Source organism: Macrobrachium nipponense, chromosome 27, assembly GCF_015104395.2.
Source record: "Macrobrachium nipponense isolate FS-2020 chromosome 27, ASM1510439v2, whole genome shotgun sequence".
NCBI lineage: Eukaryota > Metazoa > Arthropoda > Malacostraca > Decapoda > Palaemonidae > Macrobrachium > Macrobrachium nipponense.
Window position 1 is genome coordinate 42,559,752 of NC_087216.1, and position 20,811 is coordinate 42,580,562.

At 34.9% G+C, this 20,811-nt stretch overlaps 1 protein-coding gene across 3 annotated transcripts in view; it reads left to right on the plus strand.

The window, feature by feature from the left end:
- LOC135201055 (centrosomal protein of 104 kDa-like) overlaps positions 1-20,811 on the plus strand; it is a 458,443-nt gene that overhangs the window by 219,124 nt on the left and 218,508 nt on the right. For all 3 annotated transcript variants that reach the window (XM_064229911.1, XM_064229913.1, XM_064229912.1), the window contains exon 2: positions 19,860-19,926. In XM_064229911.1, coding sequence (XP_064085981.1) covers positions 19,887-19,926 — 40 coding nt within the window. In that variant the 5' untranslated portion in view covers positions 19,860-19,886. The remainder of the gene's footprint in view (positions 1-19,859; positions 19,927-20,811) is intronic.

Sequence of the window (20,811 nt, forward strand, 5' to 3'; positions counted from 1 at the left end):
TTTTTCTTGTTTTTCTGTTATTATACTTTTTTTTTGTGGTGGTGGTTGGAGGCCATGTTTATTGTACTCACTTGGCGTCTCACTAAAGGTTATGGATGATTTATTTTCGTGTATGACATTTTAAACAATCTATTGATTGCTTCATTATTTATTTTAATTGTTATGCTTTGAAATTAAATGAAACCATTTTTTTATGAAAATCGACATTAATGGTACTTGGACACAATAGTAAATTCTAAGAAATGAATATGTTATTGCGCTTGATGTTCAGTGATGATAAGAAATACACCACATACAGAGCCATGATATTGACAGTGTGGTTATTTTTTTTAGTATTGTAGATAGAATACAATATTAGCTGATTCATATATAATCGCTTACAAACTGTCTTGTTATATTTGGTACGTAAATATTTGATATAGTAATGGATTGGCCGAAAACTCTTAAGTCGACGTTGCTCTTGAAATCGTGTATGATTAGTATAGGTATACCAAGGTTGATATTACAGATCGTGAAAGCAAAGGGCTTAATGATTCTTAAACTATCATGCTGAATCCATTTTGTTGCACAACAGGTAGTGAAAATCTCGGTTAAAGTCATTCCTGAATTATTTAAAATGCAGGTTGTTGAAGAAACACCCGATAGGCCGTGATCGTCTGTTTCGTCATAAAAAATGAGACTTGCAAATACAAACACACACAGACACACACGTGCTGAGTGGATTTCAGTCTTATGTCGTGGTAGAGAGTGGCTTGGTTTTGGATATCAAGTAAAGTGATCTTGAATTTTCTCCTTTTCTATAATTAACCCTTGTTTTGGCCGTATCGTATCTCGTGTACATAGACTATATTTCTTCATTTTTCGTTTTCACATATCTCCGTACGAAACAAACCCTCCAGATGGAGAGGGGGTATTTAGCTTATTCCCTTTCTGAATTGCAGTTTAAGAACCTGGAAATCAGCATGCAGACACTTGTGGATTAGAAATGAATTTCAGCTAGGCATTGGGATTGAATACAGGTGTATATATATATATATATATATATATATATATATATAATATATATATATATATATAAAATTTGGTTATAAGCTTATTTATGGCTTCTCTGGTCCAGTTGATATCGCCCTCGCCTTTCACCCGAGATTCCTGGGTTCCATCTTGATGTGAGGTAGACTTTTATTGTTGTTTTTATCATAATCTTATATTCCTCGTTTTTGTAATCTATTCATACATGACGCATTTTGCCTCTAATGCTAATGCAAGGAAAAATTCTCCAACCTTGTTACTCCAGCATGTCTCTGGTGTTAGTACACGAAACTATTTGACTGTTGCGTGCAGTGTAGGTGGAGAAAACTTACCAATTTCCGACGAAATTGTTTAAAGAATTCATCAGTAAACTGGAAATTAATTCTTTCTAGGGACCCAAGACTTTGTTGCCAGAAAAGCATGATAAAGCATGGAAATGGCAATACCCTCTAGTGCCAATCTAACCGACAGAGCAAAGACTGAAAAGGAGGATTGACTGTAGTGTTAATGCCTTTAGTCTCGTACGAAACCGATGGAGATGTAAACGTTCCGAGCCTGGCGTGGTTGACAGGAGTACAACGAAGTCAGACAACCACAGAAGCGAACGAGTGAGTGGATGATTGAAAGGTACGAATTAGAAGCTTCCGTGACTTGCCAGCAGTTCTAATAGGTACGGCAAAAATTTAGAAACTGTCGCCTATTAGTGCTCTTATCGTCCTGCGTTTTACTCGGCGGATTTCATTGCACTGTGGGTACGGACTGAGACTTCCCTCGACAATGACGAAAGACGTATTGCTTAAATTGAGCTATTCTTGTTATCGTATAAAGCTGATTGAATACTAATGAATAATATTTTAGACGAAAAAATTTGAAGAGTGGTTCACTAGCATCACGAAATGGCAATATTATGCATTTTCATTTGATGACTAGCTAATTTTGAAAATTTCGAAAAATATATGACATTTGACAAATTTAATCACTATGAAAATCGTTTGCTTATCGGTTATTTAACTAAGCTTTGATAATCTTATTAGATTGCAACTTCACATGCTACAATCCGACTTCTGGAAGGTACGTATCGTCTTCATGTTGTGGTTTGGTCGTCTCGGCATTCTCTATATTGCTGACCTTCGCAGGCGATCGGTTCATAACGATACTAGTGCTAAGAATAGCAAAAATAATTTGAGATACATAGGAACCTTGCCATAAATGATTTTATATAATAATTAGAATAAGTAAGACAGATACGATTTCTCATGTGAAAGAAATGTTAAAATTGAGGAAATGAAAGAGCTGGCATGAATTCAAAGTTTTAGAAAGAAGGAAATGGAAATAATTAATTATTATCAAAATAAAAAACAAGAAATTATAATTAGTTTGTATAATAATTATTACTACGTTGATAATTATAAGAGGTTGCCCAGGAACAGTTTTCAAGTAAGAATATAAAGTTAAAAATAACATTTTCAGTATTACTACAAAGATATACTAAACTGCAAAACAAATTAGTTCTATTTAAAGATTCCAGATTTACGAGGAAATAACAGTTTTTTTGTTGAAAAATGTATACAGGAAGTAAGACATTGATAAATTTTAGTAGGCTTTACAAATTTATGAAAATATTTTCATTCGTTGAAATATTTTGAGAGGAAAAGCGGTCTAAGCAACAGAAAGCCTGTATCCTGTAAACTTCACCAGATATGATTTGTCAAAGATATTAGATAAACGGTATATGATTTTCATTTACAAATAATTAACCGGAAGTCTATAAGCAAAACTATTTGTTATTGTTGTATGTGGGCATAATGAATACCGAATATTTTATGTTATTCATTTTAGGTATTCAAAACGGTCCAGTGAAAATACATGGAAAAATATAATTGAATATATCTCAGTCCAAAAACATTAGAATTCAAAGGCGGCCGAAGCAAAGATTATGATCATATTGAAAACAAACCATAAAAATTCTTAACACTGTTTTTGCAAATATATTAAAAGATATTGACTATCAAAATTCAGTGCCTAGGATATTCTCGAAAGATAAGAAGAGTTGGAGAATGGAGGGGCTTCCTTATTCTTCATAATCATATCTTCATATTAATTTTCAATAAAAAGAATTCACCTAACTAATGTTTTACTATTTTACCGAATTTATATTACACTGTCCACATACAAATATTTCTATAAATGATACATGTATGTTAATATTTTATCAAACTGGTGGCTTCAGAACAGAGTATTATATCTATATTTTTCTCTCTCGAATAATGTCAGTTGCAACGGGTGTTTTAAGAAAGCCGGGAAACACGAGAGAGAGAGAGAGAGAGAGAGAGAGAGAGAGAGAGAGAGAGAGAGAGAGAGAGAGAGAGAACCCCTGTGAAAGGTAAAGAGTTCTTTTTATTTTAAATTTAGTTTTCAACATCAGAGTGAAGTAGAAAGACCTAGAATAAGAGAGAGAGAGAGAGAGAGAGAGAGAGAGAGAGAGTCTTTCCATTTTAAATCTAGTTTTGAACATCAGAGTGCAGTAGAAGACCTGAAATAAAGGAGAGAGAGAGAGAGAGAGAGAGAGAGAGAGAGAGAGAGAGAGAGAGAGAGAGAGAACATTTTACTTCTAACTATTCGCTATAAGAAGATTATCCTCCTCAGCCCGAACTACGACTCGAAAAGTTAGTCATTAAGCTTTTTTCAGGGTTTTGTCGAGAGCTTATTATGGCCTCTTGCCACATGGGGATTTTCGTTACGAAATTATTTCGTTCTGTATTTACCGTATATGTATTTCTGGATCTGTCCATCTGTCTGTATTTACACATGCACGCGCGTGCCACAATACACACAACACACGCCACACACACAAAAAACACACAAACATACATGTTTGTGCATGTATATATATATGCATACCATACACACACACATATAAATATAGACCATATGTTATATATATTATATAACATGGTTTCCCAAACAGTGGGTGGCTATAGAGAAAAGTAATACAGCATTCATGCCACATTCACCCTCTGTATCGCAGTTGAGCCCCTATGCAATAAAACTTCCCCTTTAGTCTCCGTTTGTATATGAAACCAAACTTTTGGTCTTGTAGAATAAAAAGCGAATGAAAAGAATTTCCCATATCACGAAGTATTTGTCTTATTAATAGCGACAACTATTATGTATCATAATTCCCTCTTACCTCTTTACTTCTAGAAGAATGAATAACAAAACTTGACACTTTCACGTACATGTTTATGCACTCCTAGAGCGTGTAGAAGGTAGGAAAGTGAAGCGATATCCTCAGTGATGTCTGTCCAGTTTAGAAAATAGTACATTTTTCGTGGAGGTCATTATTTGATTTTGCTGGTCAGTGTATATACTGACTATTCAGCGATGAACCACAAAATAATTGAAAATTGGATAAACAAATGGGCTGAAACTGTCAAGAGCACAACATTTTCCAAAATCCATAGCCGGAAAAAAAGATGTGTCAAGAGGCCCTATACTATACTATACCAGCTATGGGAAAAATATGAAAAAGGGTCCTTTAGGGGCTTTAGGAGAAACGATAGCCTACTAAAAGAAAGGCACTCAGCTTGATGAGCCTGTTTGTGCCGTTTATATGACTATTATCAGAGTCCCGGCGAACTTGGGACCTTGTTGACGCAAACATCTACGAATCCAGCGAAGTTCCTCAAGCGCATCGTTCACTCGCGAGACAACTGTCTCCAGCACCTCGTTTCACGCTCATGGTCAATTCGCTCGCATCATAAGTTTCGCTTCTTTTGTTGTCGTCTGCCTTTTGTTTTGGCTCTTCCTTGCCGACGCACCTCTTTTTTTAAAACGCGTGTTTGCTCATCCGTGAAAATCATTGCGCCTTGTTTTCGACGAAATGGAGAAGATTACTGTGTATTTCTCTCTTGATATTCGGTTCTCTTCAGCTAAAAGGCAGCGGCAGTAGCTTGACGTTAATATGCTTAATTGTGTGTATCCCATTTAATGGATTTCTTTGCTGTTCTTCGTTCATAGTGAATAAACCTATATACAGTTTTATCGTTAATTATTGATAATTTGGAGCCAGGATGCTATGTTGTTACGCGTTATTCTCTTTCATGGGCAGCAAAAAGAATAAAAGACGAATGAAAAGGAAAACAAAATGAAACAATTTAAGAAATCTGGAACGGCAGTTCTCCAACTGGGGTGAAGTGCAGTGAGGCTCACCCGAACAGGCACAGGAAGCTCCCTCGGAAATATGACCATTTTTTGCTTGAGAGTTTGAGACACTGTAACTCCAGATTCTTTTCTTTTTCCTTTTTTTTATGGATAGGTATATGCTTTGACTTAAACTACCATTTTTGTACTTGGTTAATGATTTGTTCAAGCTAAAGTTTATACCTTAATTCACAAGTGTGTGCATGCAGTTGAAAGTTTAATCCGGAGAGTGAGGCTGGCCGGTGAAGAAATGAGGAGAGCATTTAAACCGAGAGAGAGAGAGAGAGAGGAGAGAGAGAGAGAGAGAGAGGAGAAAAGTTGAAATAACCCGTGTTCACAGCCTCCGACTGTAGAATCGGCTTCAACCTCAAGCTAGAAACATAATACGGAAATTTCACACTGGAACTTAAACGACAAAAGGTCCTGAGAGCATTAGTACGCTGCCATCCTTGGGCGAATGGTTTCTTCTCTATTACATTATATTACATAAACTTGAAAAAATCACAGTGAGTACAGTTGGACATCGGATACGAACGTGCTTCTTGTCACTTTTCGCTGAATATCATTTTACCACATTCTCATACAATGCAATTTATTAAGAGTTCAACTGAATCAGTTTTATGAATATTGGGTATAAGACGGTAAAGTGAGCCTTAGCGCAGTGCAGGCGTTGTGGAAAGAGGAACAATGGAAAAAAGTAGCAGATATCTGAGTGAATAGCCTCACCGTTAGCACAATCTCCTGTCTATTCTGACCTTGTCTCCTAAAAACCTTTGTCCTGGACTCATTCTCCCCTGTCGTTTGTTTTACTTTGATAGAGATCCAACTAATCCACAGCCTGAGGAGTATCGGTAAAGGAATCTAAATCCAACCGTGTTCCATCTCTACTATTTGACGGGGACGATTCTATTTGGATTCAGCAAGATGGGGCCTCTGGTGTGGGCTGAAGCATTCTTCACAAGAACTGTATCTAATATATTTGGGTCCTTGACATAAAGCAGTAGCCTGAAGTAGCGGGTGATGAGTAATGTACATATCATCTATCGCAGGATTACTTCTGAAAAATTGGTTTCTCAACTTGGGTCTTTCCACGTTTTTCGAGTGTATTAGGAGTGATCCAGCCCGGCATTATTTCTCATTAGTATACATTTGTATCGTGTTTCAAGAATAAAAATGACTTATAAAAACTCAAACCTAATCATTTTGCATGTATGCACAGATGTATGTTTACATGTGTGAAATACTATTGCACTGATAAACACCGATGATGTTAACGATATGACTGAGGTATTGATAAATTATAACTGAAAAGAAAAAGCGCATTGATAAGTATTTATATGCATTCAGGAGCGTATTATAATATGAAGATATGCCGAGTTAGCTCGTAATCTAATTTCAACGCATAATTAACAGATTAATTACTATTAAATGCAAATACAATGGAGAGTATTATCCGTAAATTACAAATTCTTTTTTAACGCCATATAATCTGAATTTATTTCGTGTATTGGTTTATTAAAGCAACAGAAAGCGAAGCGGACTCAGCTATCAGGGTTGGATCAGGTCTCAATCCTCCGGCATAAGACGGTTCTGCCGCTTCAATTATAAGCTTCATATCAGTTTCAACGTTACATCGATTTCCCTTAGGTTGAAGTTTCCAGTTGCGCTTCTCTCTCTCTCTCTCTCTCTCTCTCTCTCTCTCTCTCTCTCTTTCCCGATACATTAAGATTTTCATTATTCAGGGTAATGACTTTTGGAAACACACAAAATCTCTCTCTCTCTCTCTCTCTCTCTCTCTCTCTCTCTCTCTCTCTCTCTCTCTCTCAATTGATTCAAAATTTCATTATTCAGGAAATGACTTTCAAAAAATACAACCTGATTCTCTCTCTCTCTCTCTCTCTCTCTCTCTCTCTCTCTTTAGATTCAAAATTTCATTATTCAGGAAATAACTCCAAGAAACACAACCTCGCCGTCTTCTGTGTGTGTGTGTGTGAGTGTGTGTATGTGTGTGTGTAGGTATTTAACTGCTATTCGGATCACGCTCTCAGCAACAGAAGTTAAGCACAGACGAAATCTGCTTTGCACGTAAATCTAGTTGTCTCTTCATCGTTATTCAGCAAAGAGGTTTAAGAGAAACTTTCGGCCAATGAAGTGAATGCGCGCGTTTGTGTGTTATGGATTCTGGCTGTAAGAATTGGCCATGGAAAAAGTTTCCCCTTTTTCTTCTTGGACGTCTTCGTCGATTCCAGGCATTCAGTTTTCCCGACTTTTGCCTTTCAGATTTGCGAGATTGCTTTTGACAATTAAGTCGGAGAGAAGAAAAAGGAATTGAAGGTTGATGATCCAGAGGTTAGGCAAATAAGGTAAGGAAGGAAGAGGGTGGCTGGAAGACAGAATGAAGGGAAATATGAAGAAGTAAATGAATAAGAAATTTATGACCCATGAAACCACACAAGAAATAAAATAGAAACCAATACACAATGAAAGGGTATGAAATATACTGTAGTAGTTTCTTGAAACAAAGACAAGGTCGAAAGGTAAAACAAAGAATGGGATGAATTATATGAAAAAGATAATTAAAGACATGGATAAGATGTATGAAAATTTTTAGCAGAAGAACATGATGAGGAAAATACGAAATAAAAAAAAGGAAATAAAAGTCCTATTGAAATCAGATAGACAAAATATTGTTCCTGAAAGGAAACGAAGAAAAGCAGCACCAAGAGAAGATGGATAAGCAAAATCGAACAAAATATGAAGACGCGTGTTAAAATGAAGAAAAATAGAAGGAAAATGGAGTTGGAAGACTTTTGTCTTCTTTTCTCTTGCCTCCAATTTTCGGAATATGTTCAACACTCGGACGGCCTTTCGAACCTTCTCAAACTGAGTGATGGTCTCGATGATCTCTTTTATAAATGGAAACCTTTTGCATTATGGATGGCCTCGCCTACGGTAGCATGCAACCGGACGTGAGGTGTGTGTGAGAGGCTCCTCTCTCTCTCTCTCTCTCTCTCTCTCTCTCTCTCTCTCTCTCTCTCTCATGGAGTGAATGGCGTGTTCTCCAAAATCCAGTATGCTCCTGCTGAATCAGTCCACAAATTATGTAGCTGTTCCTTATTCGACTGTCTTTTATCGTAGCTTGGTTGGGGAGTGAGAAGAAATCTCATAATCGAACAGTGGATGTCCTTGCACGGTAGTATCCCTCATTCCGCCGGGGTGTGTCCCTCATACGATATCCAAAAGATTTTCTTGTAAGAGCAGAATCGGCTTTAAAGTTTGAGCTCGGGACCCAAGAAGGTCTAAGGAACAATAGAAAGTGACCTGATTTCATAAATCATTAACCCCGTCTCTTCTTACTTGAAGGATCGTTTTTTTTTCTTTTTTGACAGTCTCACCATTTTCGATATTTCTACCGTGTCAATATTTTGTAGTGTTGTCTCCGTCTGCTTAAATAAATGTACGCATATCTTGCATATCATAATAAATAATGAGGCCTTTTCTCACTTTCATAACAGATATATCTCCTGGACGTATTACTCATCGCTTCTCAGTAAGTCGAATGTAAAATGGTTTCTATCCCGAATGCTATACTCCACACTGACCACGATTAACCACTGTCGACTAATTGCCAGGTCGATTTAGGTCAGTAGAGGCCCAAAGAGTCTATAGAAACTACGTCTAAATCGGTTTGCATTGGTTGGAAGTCATTTCATAATACATCTCCCATTTACTGACAAGTATTGATTAGTGTTTTTGTCGAAGCGTCATCTCGAACCATATCTGGATAACGTTTCTTCGCTCATTGACATTGTACATCAGCGCTTTTTCTTGGTGTGTGCTTCTGTAGGGTCGTCATTTTTGTATATGCTCTCTGGTAAAGGATATGATGATGGAAGAATCCTACACTGTGTCGAATAGTGGAATTCAAAGAGGGTCAGTTTTTCGCCGAGCCCACGGTAAAATGCCACCCTGTATCTCTCCTTTATCGGTGACTGATGTCTTTTTCTTTCCATCATGACTTCGTTGCTTATTTGCTTCGTCCTTTTGTTGACCTTAAGTCTTAGGGAAGGACTGAAAAATCTGATGCACGTACTCGCTATCCGCTCTTGAACTGCGGACTTCACAAGGACCTTTTTTTATTTTACAATATCGTAACGAATTTGTCTAGAAGATATTGATTAGCGAACTGTATTTTTGAGTAGCCTTAGGTACTGAAGTTAAAGGCGATGAACATTAACTTTGCTCAAGGGAGCGGCAAGATCTTATCAGAAGATTATATTCAAGTAGCTACTTTTACGTTGTGCCCAGGAACTTCCGACTGGTTTATACAAATGTGTATAAAACTAGAATCATGTACAGTATTCGATATAGTAATTACACGAGACTGATATTTTTTTATGATGCTTAATCCACTAACCATCAGAATAGCTTAGAACCTCACTGCTAGTTTATTTTGATGCCTTCTTGTTAGTTGGGTGTACAGAATGATTTCAGACACCTAAACATTTGTTGATTTTTAATTCGAAGCAGCAGTACGATGAGTGTTAAAGCAAATGAATCCACAATAACGTATGATTCTTGATGATGCTTCTGAACTTCATAAGGTCCATTGACATCTCAGGTCTAGTCACAGGAGCTGCCAACACTTGTCCTGATGCACACTATACTCGGTTTTTTTCCATCTGTTCGCCCGCCTGTGGAGCTCGCGCATGGTAACACTGCGTCCCGGGCTTTAAATAGTTACGCTATGTGTAAGTTTTAGGCAAATAAAAGGATATCTGGGTGTACATTTGCAACTGAAAGGTATTTTAATAATTTACGGTATGCGAATTACACCGTTAATATTCTATTAAAACACTTTTCAGTTGCAAATGTACACCCAGATATCCTTTTATTTGCCTAAAACTTACACATAGCGTAACTGTTTAGAGCCCGGAACGCAGTGTTACCATGCACGAGTACCACAGGCGGGTGGACAGATGGAAAAAAACCGAGTATAGTCCCTTACAGGACGATGATTAGACGTTCGTAGCATCAGCACAAGTTCAATATTTTGAACACACCTAACATGCACGATCAAATTCTGCTTATTTGGCAATAATTAGTTTATCGATTTTGAGATCCAATTAAATCATCCCATATCCTATTTACACCAAATGAATTAAAAAAACACACACATGCTTTTAATTCTAATTGAAAAAAAATATTAACCAAGAAACAGAATTGGAGCAGACTCTTATTTCAAAGATGCCGAAAAAATACTCTTGATTTCATCATGGAGAAAATCTTTGAAAAATAACTGGAAATTTTACCCAATTAAATGTTTTTTTGTTAATTAAGCAGATAAAAGATTTCATTTAAAGTCTTTTTCCATATATTTTCCAGAGTTGTCAGAATGATTAGGGTTAGACTTGTTATAATTCATTTATATTAATCCATGTTAATTAAAATAAAGTTAAATTTAACTTGTTTAAATGTAATCTATGATATGATATATTATTTTATAATATATATATATATTATGTATATATAACTATATATATATTATATATATATATATAAATATATACATATATATATATATATAGATATATATATATATATATATATTCTATGTATATATACCTATATATATATATATATAAATATATATGTATATATTATCTATATAATATATACATATATATATAATATAGATATATATAATCTATAATATATATATATATATGTGCTGAATGTATCTCTCTCTCAGGGCGAAAGGCAAGGGAAGACGCGAAATGAATAAGAAGGAGAAGGAACATCAAACGCAGCTGTGACCTTTTCCAAAGTTAAAAATAGAGTAATTCGGCCATGCACGTTAACCTCACGGGATAGCCGTTGCATAGGCTCCAATTCGTTCGTGCCGAAGAGCCTGCATCTCCCAAGAGTCTTGAGAATTTTGATACAAGAAGAATCAGTTGAAGGAGGTTAAAAATAAGGGGCTTCTTAGAAGAGAAGAAGAGTAGAAGAAAGAGAATGCAGAGAAGAGATAATAATACTCCGAAAAATGAGACGAGAAACGTTTGAAATAAGGAGACGGAAAGAATAAAAGTGTCAAAGATGAAGACTCGCCCTTCAAGATCATAGAGATGGAAAAAAAGATATTATTAAGAATTGGCTTTGAGGGGAGAAGTAAACGAGGAGGGAATCTTCATAGAAGGAGAAGAAGCTCCTGTGTGGAAACAGGATAAATTTGTCTTGGTCTTTCCTAAGGTGCGGAGGTTTCCTTTCTCCTCTAAGACTCTGCTCACAATTCCCCTTTTGTCCGTCCCATTTCCCTGGATTTATTTCATCGTCTAGATGATGGGAGAGAAATCAGCGCCTCCTTCTATGTACAGTCTCACTGTTGAACAAGAACATTTTATAAAGGGGAAAATTCCATAACATTTTTGTGCTGAAATTCATGGTACTTATATTTCAATTGAAACATATGAGTCTTTAAAGGTGACCGACTTGGTAAATCCAAAGGAACATAATACTGTGTATGAATTGAAATGGGACAAAATTCCACATGAATGAATAAAATGCCTTGAGCGACAAAAGCAAAGTCAGGATGAAGACGTCTGAATTTGGTCCAAGAGAAATCTGTTGATAGTGTAATAACAAAGGAAGCCGAATGAATTGTAAATGAAGAAAAACACGCTCAATAAAAAGTATTAAAACTAACTTTCAAAGTGACAAACGCCATGGCCGATGGACTCCCACGAGATGCTGACAAACGTGAATAATCTAAGCTTCCATCTCGTCGTGTTGCATCTCCATGTAGATCAAATGCAAAAGGCGAAATGAAAACGAGGTCATAAATATTCCGGGGTGAGATAATCAAAGCACACATCACGGCCAGGCGTATAAACATCAAACAAAAGCTGTATCGTCATATGCATAAAGGGGCTTTTCCTCTGATGTTGGCCAGAAGCCCCTCCAGATCAATACCTGCCTGGCGTTCCCTTCTTGTCATTAGCCGATGATTATTCTTCATTAGAGAAACGAGTTGTTTTGAATTAGGTTTAACACTCGTTCAGTCTCCTCCTCCTCCCTTCCTCCTCCTCCTCCTCTTCTTCTTCTTCTTCTTCTTCTTCTTCTTGTTTGTTTACTTTTCGTTTCATTGAGGACTTTTACAAAACCTTGTTTAGATTTTTGCATTGACTGAAGAGGCGTTTTATTTCAATAATAACCATGCATAAAGATTTTTCCCGTAGGTTGAAAATTAAATGATGATAATTTCGTCGAAATTTAATACCATCACTCTTTACCTACCGCTCATAACCTACACACATTACTTTTTGTGAATTTTTAAAGATTGCATATGTTTAACTGCATTGCAGTGATTTCATGTTTTTACCTATATTTCGAGTCGCGGGGATAGTGTTGACAAATATGTTGTCGTGCTAATCCCTCTTTCAGACTTGTAAACCGTTGGTGGTCTTGCCTGATGACCAGAGGATAGATTGATTCAGTGTTTTGGTGATGATGAATCAATTCTCTTTAACTTTGTATTGTTATCGAGTTCTCGTGGTATACCGTTGCAAGTGAGACAGTGTCTATTGTTGTTAACTTTTCCAAGTTTATGTTTGTTTGTTGAGATTATACACTAACACTGATGAACAAATGTTTACGAATCTTTTTCTCAGATTTGAAGTAACTAATTTATGTGATTCATTTAAATTGGAAATGTTTTGATGGATTTGTATGCTAATATGGTTATGAGTTGCATATAAAAATGAGAGATTTGTGCCGTTTGTAAAAGAAAATCCAAGGGCGTAGACATTGGGCTATCTGTGCGACCGACCTTGCATGTATGAAAGGCAACGTACATAGTGTGTTTATAAGTAAATAACTCTGATAACCACGTTAAAGTATTCAACAGAGAAAACTTAACTCGCGCAAGAGATTTCGATATACATGGTAAACACTCTTTTGTTGCATGGTAGAAAATTTTTAATGGAGCTGATTTGCAGTCTCTAATTAAAATTTCTTTCGATTTTCTCAAAATGCAATTAAATTTCAAGGGAATGAGCTTACTAAATTATTCTACAAGTTTGTTAGTTGCGTTGGAATTAGCTGATCTTATGCCAGCATATGTTCTTATTCCTCTAAACAGTTAATAAACCACAAGTGGCTGTTACTTTAGGCTTTGACATAATTACATTTCATTTTCTCTATATCTAACGAATGGGGTCATCTTGGAAATCGTTTTTCCATTTACCGTTTTTACCGTTCCTTACAGAATTAATTGGGCATTTAATTCTTTGTTTTAAATATTCAGAAATATGATATGTTTTCCATTATATTACAGTTAGCATTATGATTTTCAACTAACTTTTTGAATCAGTTGCGCGACACACAGACACACACACACGCACATATATACATATGTATATATATATATTATATATATATATATATATATATATATATTTTATATATATATATATATATATATAAATAATAGCGTACCTGGTTCTTCCTGCGTATACTAAAGTCACGTGCATGTACTTTGATTACATATATATAGTATATATACTATATATATATTATATATATATATTATTATTATATTAATCTACATATATATAGATAATATATATATATATTATATTAGATACATAATTACATATTATATATAATATAATATATATATATATGATATTATATATAAATTTCAAAAGACAGAGGAATATAGGCAACTGAGTAATGAGAGAATCATTTAAAACAAGAAAATCATTAAACAATTTCTTGTTTTAAATGCTTCAGCAACCTACATTCCTGTCCATTTTAGGGGAACATTCCTCTTGATGAAGCAGGATGTTCTTAGGACTAACCTTATTGACTGCTACTGCTCCTCCCAATAATAATAATAATAATGATAGCAATCATAATAATACGTGCTGTTAAAAGAGGCGTCGACGAAGACAGACCGTTTAACTTCTTGTTACCAAATTTGTACTTAAATGAAAAATGCGATGATATTTTTGGTCTTCTGTGAAATATAACTTTTGAGATGACCATTTGTCTGTCCGTCCGCACTTTCTCTGTCCGCCCTTAGATCCTTAACTGCTGAGGCGAAAGGGTTGCAAATTGGTATGTTGATCATCCATCCTCCATTCATCAAACATACCAAATTGCAGCCCTCTAGCCTCAGTAGTTTTTATTTTATTTAAGGTTAAATTTAGCCGTGCAAATCTGTTTTTTTTATATTAAATATAATAAGCAATTTTAAGTTGTTTTTTATTTATTTATTTATTTTGTCCAGATGGTTTTTAGCTGCGTCACTGTACCATATGGAACAGACGATTAACCCGAAACAGAAGGATACAGCAAATCTCGTCCATAACTGATATATCCCACATCTCCCCCATCACAAACACTTTCACTTCTCCTCAAAAGTTACTTTCCTACCTCTCACAAAATCAGAGACCAATTTGTTAGTCAGAAGGCCCACTTTTCGTTACAACCTCTTTGCAACATTCCACTAACGACGTTTTGAGCATTCATGCCAAGTAATAGATGAGTAAGGAAAAAACTGAAGCAAAAATATGGCCTTCTTAGGGTAAGTAATTTTTTCAACTTAATGATGATATGACTGAACACTTTCCTCAACAGTATCAGTTGAGCTGATTCAGATGAACCTGTCATAGATGCTATCAGGTAGCAGTCATGGAGCCATTAATCTCAAATTACTAGTTTTGTCTATTAGTATCATTGCAAAGGTGTTGCCGAGTGAGAATCAATTGAGTTTTTAAGTCATTTACCTACATTATTTATCTCACTGGAATAGATATTTTGAAAAATACTGATTGGAATATTTACAATAAATATGGATGAGGTAGTAGTAGTTAGGCTGGAAAATAGGAAATTAAGACTTTTAAATCATAGGTAACCCTCCATAGAAGAGATACCCCAATTTAACTTTTATAAAGATATTCAAGTTTTATACTTACGTAGCCTATTGTGTTATAAATTTGAAAAAGAATATACCATATTTCTTTCTTGAAAATCTTGCCTAATGTCAACTCATTTGTTTTCTCTCGCCATTTTATCTTCACGACCATATTCCTTAAAAAATAAAAGGCCAAGGTTTTTTGTTTTCTTATTCTGACCTATCCTGGAGATATTTTGGAAAAAGTTATATTCATTATGAAATATTACACCACTCTCAAAAATGGTTAAAGTATGATTCCATTTCTGGTGATATCCGCGAACTTGAGAAAGAAGGGATCTTGGAGTTATTACTTCTCACGAAGTAATCCAGCCTGAATGAAAACTTTTGTTCTATGGAAGTCTTATAATTTCTCTCTCTCTCTTTATTTCTCTCTCAGCATAGATTCAGATATGTGTTTACACTTCAACATGCTTGTATACTGTAAATGAATCTACGTTTTTTATCTGTCTTTTAGCCATAGCTAAACTCACGCGCCGCGCACACATACTTACACACACACATGTATGTATTATATATACATGTATGCATACAAATACATATATTATCTGTATATATGATATATATAATCATTACACTACAAATGTCGTTCAATATTCAATTCTCGCTATTTCAGGAATATCACTTGAAAATATTCCCCTTTAGTGATAGCTCCCCTTCTGGGATATTCCCGAAATTGCGTGAAATGGCTATTAAACGACTTTTGTAGCTTAATGGCTGTTAATAAATCAAGAAGTGTTAAAAATGTTATAATTTGATATACATATGTATATATAAATATATGCATGTAGATATATTATATATATATATATATATATATATATATAATATATATATTAGATTGGGTAGGAAGATGGGTCGTGTATATTTATTATATATATAAGAGGAGCAGTATAATAATTGAAACAAGGGATGTACCCGGGTGTATGCCAACGACTGGAAGCGAGCTTCAAGGGTCTGTGAAAGCCAAGACTGCAATATGTGAAGCACTTATATATATATATATTATATATAAATATATATATATATATAGATATATACAGAATATATATATATATAATCTATATATATATGTATATATATAATATCATATATGTACACACACACACAACAACACACATATATATATATATATATATATATATAATATAGATATATATATATACACAATAATATATTATATATGTACGCACACACACACACACACACATATATAAATAATATATATATATATATATATATATATATATATATATATATATATGCAGAAGCCAGGTACTATGTCGTACCTCTAAGTAAATGGGGATACAATCCACAATGAAGTAAATTCCTCTTGTAGTTTAAAATATATATTACTTGTATAGGATTAAAGCTTTCGACCATCAACTGTGGTCTTGTTCACTAAAGTGAACAAGACCACAGTTGATGGTCGAAAGCTTTAATCCTATACAAGTAATATATATTTTAAACTACAAGAGGAATTTACTTCATTGTGGATTGTATCCCCATATATATATATATATATATATATATATATATATATATATATATATATATATATATATATATATATAGTACTGGTAATCTTCTTAGGCACGAAGATATAGTAATTCAGTTGTATCCCACATAGGAAAATGAAAAAAGGTATATCTCAGAAAATGCCCAACAGTTTCGTCCTCCAATGGACCTCTTCTTGGAGCGTTTATATATATATATATACTATATATATATATATATATATATATATATATATATATATATATTATTTATTAGATCTTTACTAAATAGAAACTCATGAATTTTTTTCCAAATATAAAGCAAAGTAACTAATAAATATCTAATTCACCTTACTTTCCGAATAGTTTACACCCAAATGGTCGGATCTAAGATGATAATGATTTATCTCCTCGGCCATAAAGAGAGGTAAGAGTTGATGTCAGCCCTGAGAGGAGTCAGAGGAAATTGGGTAGATGTAGATGCAAAATTATTGGGTAGGAAGATGGGTCGTGAATGGAGTTTGGATGATTTTTGTAGATGACATGATGCTGATGTGGAAAAATGAAAGGAAAGGAGGCCCAGAAATTAGTCTGAAAAAGTTTACAAGAACAGAAAGTTTAGGAGTAAGTGTGTGCTAGAATAAAATATAATGGTAAATGGAGACTAGGAAGAAGGCTTAATGAATATTACTACTATGCATGGATACTTAGAGAATTTAATCAGTAGACTCGTACAAGTATTTAAGAGTTAACAATATTAAGGTTGGTAAGATCAGAGAAGGAGGAGCAGTATAATAATTGAAACAAGGGATGTACTGGAAGCGAGCTTCAAGTGTCTTTGAAAGCCAAGACTGCAATATATGAAGGGACTGTTGAGCCACTGAGATAGAGCCTCTCTCTCTCTCTCTCTCTCTCTCTCTCTCTCTCTCTCTATCTCTCTCTCTCATCTCTCTCTCATATATATCCATATATATATATATATATAATATATATATATATATATATATATATATATATATATTATATCTATTTATATATGTGTATGTATGTATGTAGTGTGTAATTATGTAATGGTGCGTATGTAGGGGAAAGCTCCAAGCTTGAGTGGAAAGAACGTTTCATCATCCTTCCTTCATAATGTCTAACCATTATCGGAAACCACGAAGTAAGATTTGAGTAAGTGATGACGGAGTGTGGCACCAATGTTTTCATCGAGCTAAGACTATTTGAATAGGACTTTTTAAGTAAAAATGTATTTAAACATTTTCATTTACTACATCATATCCAAATAAATTAAGTTCATTATCTATGCTCATTATGTCGTCCTATTAAAGTTGTTGGTATAAAGAAAAGAATATTCGCATTACTGATAAAGAAGATTTGACTTGCTACGTATTCATTACAGTTTTCCGGTGTTCCATAATGCAGGCATAATATTTGCATCGCATTCAGTGAAATGATTCCACACCGACAGAATAGAAAATGACCCACCACTGGATTGAATCCAAAGCTGACTAAACCTATCAGTATAGGCTGAGAAGTTCATGGTGACTGGCAGAGGCGAGGACTGAAGAGGTGCGCAGCGTCTGGTGCTGCATATTTCAGGTGTCTGCTCGCTCTCGTGTGGTGAAAATATCAAGATATCATTTCTCTTTCCTGGCTGGTATTCAGTCACAGAGGAGATGCTGTCATTGCTACTCACTGCTTTGTAACCTAGCCACTTATGAGGCGCTGAATGACAACCACTTCAACGTTATTCTTGTTCAATATAGTATATATATATATATATATATATATATATATATATATATATATATATATATATATATATTATGAATAACTTGATCACGAAGTATATAAAACAGGACCGAAAGTACTTGGCTATCTCGCTTTTTCATTTTTTCCTTCGTGGCAAAAAACCTTTATATATATATATATATATATATATATATATATATATATATATATATATATAATATATATATGTATGTATCATTTGCTCATATATAAGTATCTTTTGTCTTATTTTCAAGGGTGATTAATTTTTTTTTTTACCAATTTTAGCTTTCTTTTAGCGGTGCTATGATGTGCACCCTGACCTATAAAACTTGCAGTAATGTATATGAGGCTAGAGACGGCAAATCTCCATCCTTGGGACATGACACAATTTCCAAGTTCTGGCAAAGATATTTCTGTCTGCATTCTTCTGTAGTGGTCTTGAAAATGGCAAATCTATACGTGGAGTTTATTGTCCGTAGACTTTTTTGTTTTGTTTTGCTACTTTACTAAAATGATTATATGGATACGCATTGCGCTTTGTAATAAAGTAACATTGGTTGTGAGGATATACAGAGCCTTCACTGCTGGCCGACCTTACACAAGTCGAGGTAGAGTGATCCTGTACTTTGGCGTTGGTAAATACTTGCATTCGTAATGTGTAAAAAGTTCTTCATATTAGGCTATAAAACTTGTGGCTCATTACTAAGATCCATGGAAGCATATTTTGATCGTGTAGGAAACCCATAAGAAAGTGTTAAGGTTTAAGACGAAAATTCCTTGTCAAAGACTTTTTTCACTAACTGCTTTGTTACTTCAGTTATTCACTGCTGTCTTTGTCTATCTCTGTTCCTCATACATGCATGTATAATTATGCGCTCATATATACATGAATATTTAATACCAGCTTATTCCTGAAGCATATCTATGCATACTTATATGTGCTACACACACGCACGAGAGAATACTTTTTCATCCTTTAGTCCAGCGTTATCTGTCTATTACCCTTTCATTTCAATAATACATTTCCTTTTTTACATTTATTTAATTAAGATAGCATTATGGATGGTGCAAACTTTCGTGCAGATGTATAAAGACTAACGACTAGTGTATTCGGTTATCATTTCCCAATAGGTACACAAATTACTGTGGATTGGGATCGTGTGAAGACTGTCATCTGAGCTTGTTACAGTTATTGGAAACTGGCGATTGCCGCTCATATTTTTGTAGTTTTTAGGACCAGAAAACTTCTTGTGTTTATATGAAAAGTTTGAAAGTCCCCCGCTGTGAACGAAGACCAAAAATATTATATTATATCTGCTTTTATTGGAGTTTGTAAATAAGAATAAAATATCTGTTTCTTTCTTTCTTTTCAGAGAACTGCAATGGTGTAGCACCCAGCCATGCCTCACAAATTAGACTTCAATGTCGCCCAGGCTTCTAGTAAGTACTTGGACATCATTACTACGGTATTTTCTTGACTTGATTTTTAAAAGCTTTTTTATGTGGCATTGAGGGCTATACCTGCAAATCATACGCCATCTCTGAAGTACTGAGATTTAAGTGTTTGCATTTCTCATCGCAATAACTCAGCGGAATGAGAGACGTTAAACAGAGAGAAACATTACCTTGCTATGACATCGCCATCTTTGCGCAGGCGTCGTAAGCTCTTCCTTCTGCCGCTCGAATTGAAACGAGGAGATGCAGCTCGCATGAAATACAGCGAGATGTTCTCGTCTAGTAGTCCTTAATGGCTTCGTTCCACCATCTACTTTAATATAAGTCAGCGCAGGCGCACTGTGCATGTCTGGGGGCTCCCAAGCTTTGTGGGATGATGAAGAGGACGCAAATTCCACCTCCTGAATTTTATGGCGGGATGGAAGCGCTCCATCACAAGTCACGGAGCTGTTTTCTCCCTGGCCGCTCTGGCCTGCCATTCTGTTTTCCTTCGGACGGCGTTGCCGTCTTTATACTCGCCTTCCGAATGCTTCCCTTCTGTGGAGGTCTGCATTTATTTCTAATTGTCTTAATGACTGTTTGTTTAGATTTCAAGCTCTTTATTTATGTAATCGTCGATGTAGATATAGTCATTTATCGCTTATGGAATGGAGAGGTTTTTACTCATTCCTCTGCAGCGGAATGACGCTTTTTCTTTATTTCTTTACTTATAACCTGGCACTCATTTCGTTGCGGTCTTCTCCACGAATATCAGCACGAATATCTTCCTTTTACACTGCGTGTCTGTTTGAGTGTTCATTTTAAAAACTTGTTTCGGTAGACTTTACTTGATTTGTAGGTTAGTCTGCGAATTTTGCTACGTTCTGTTCT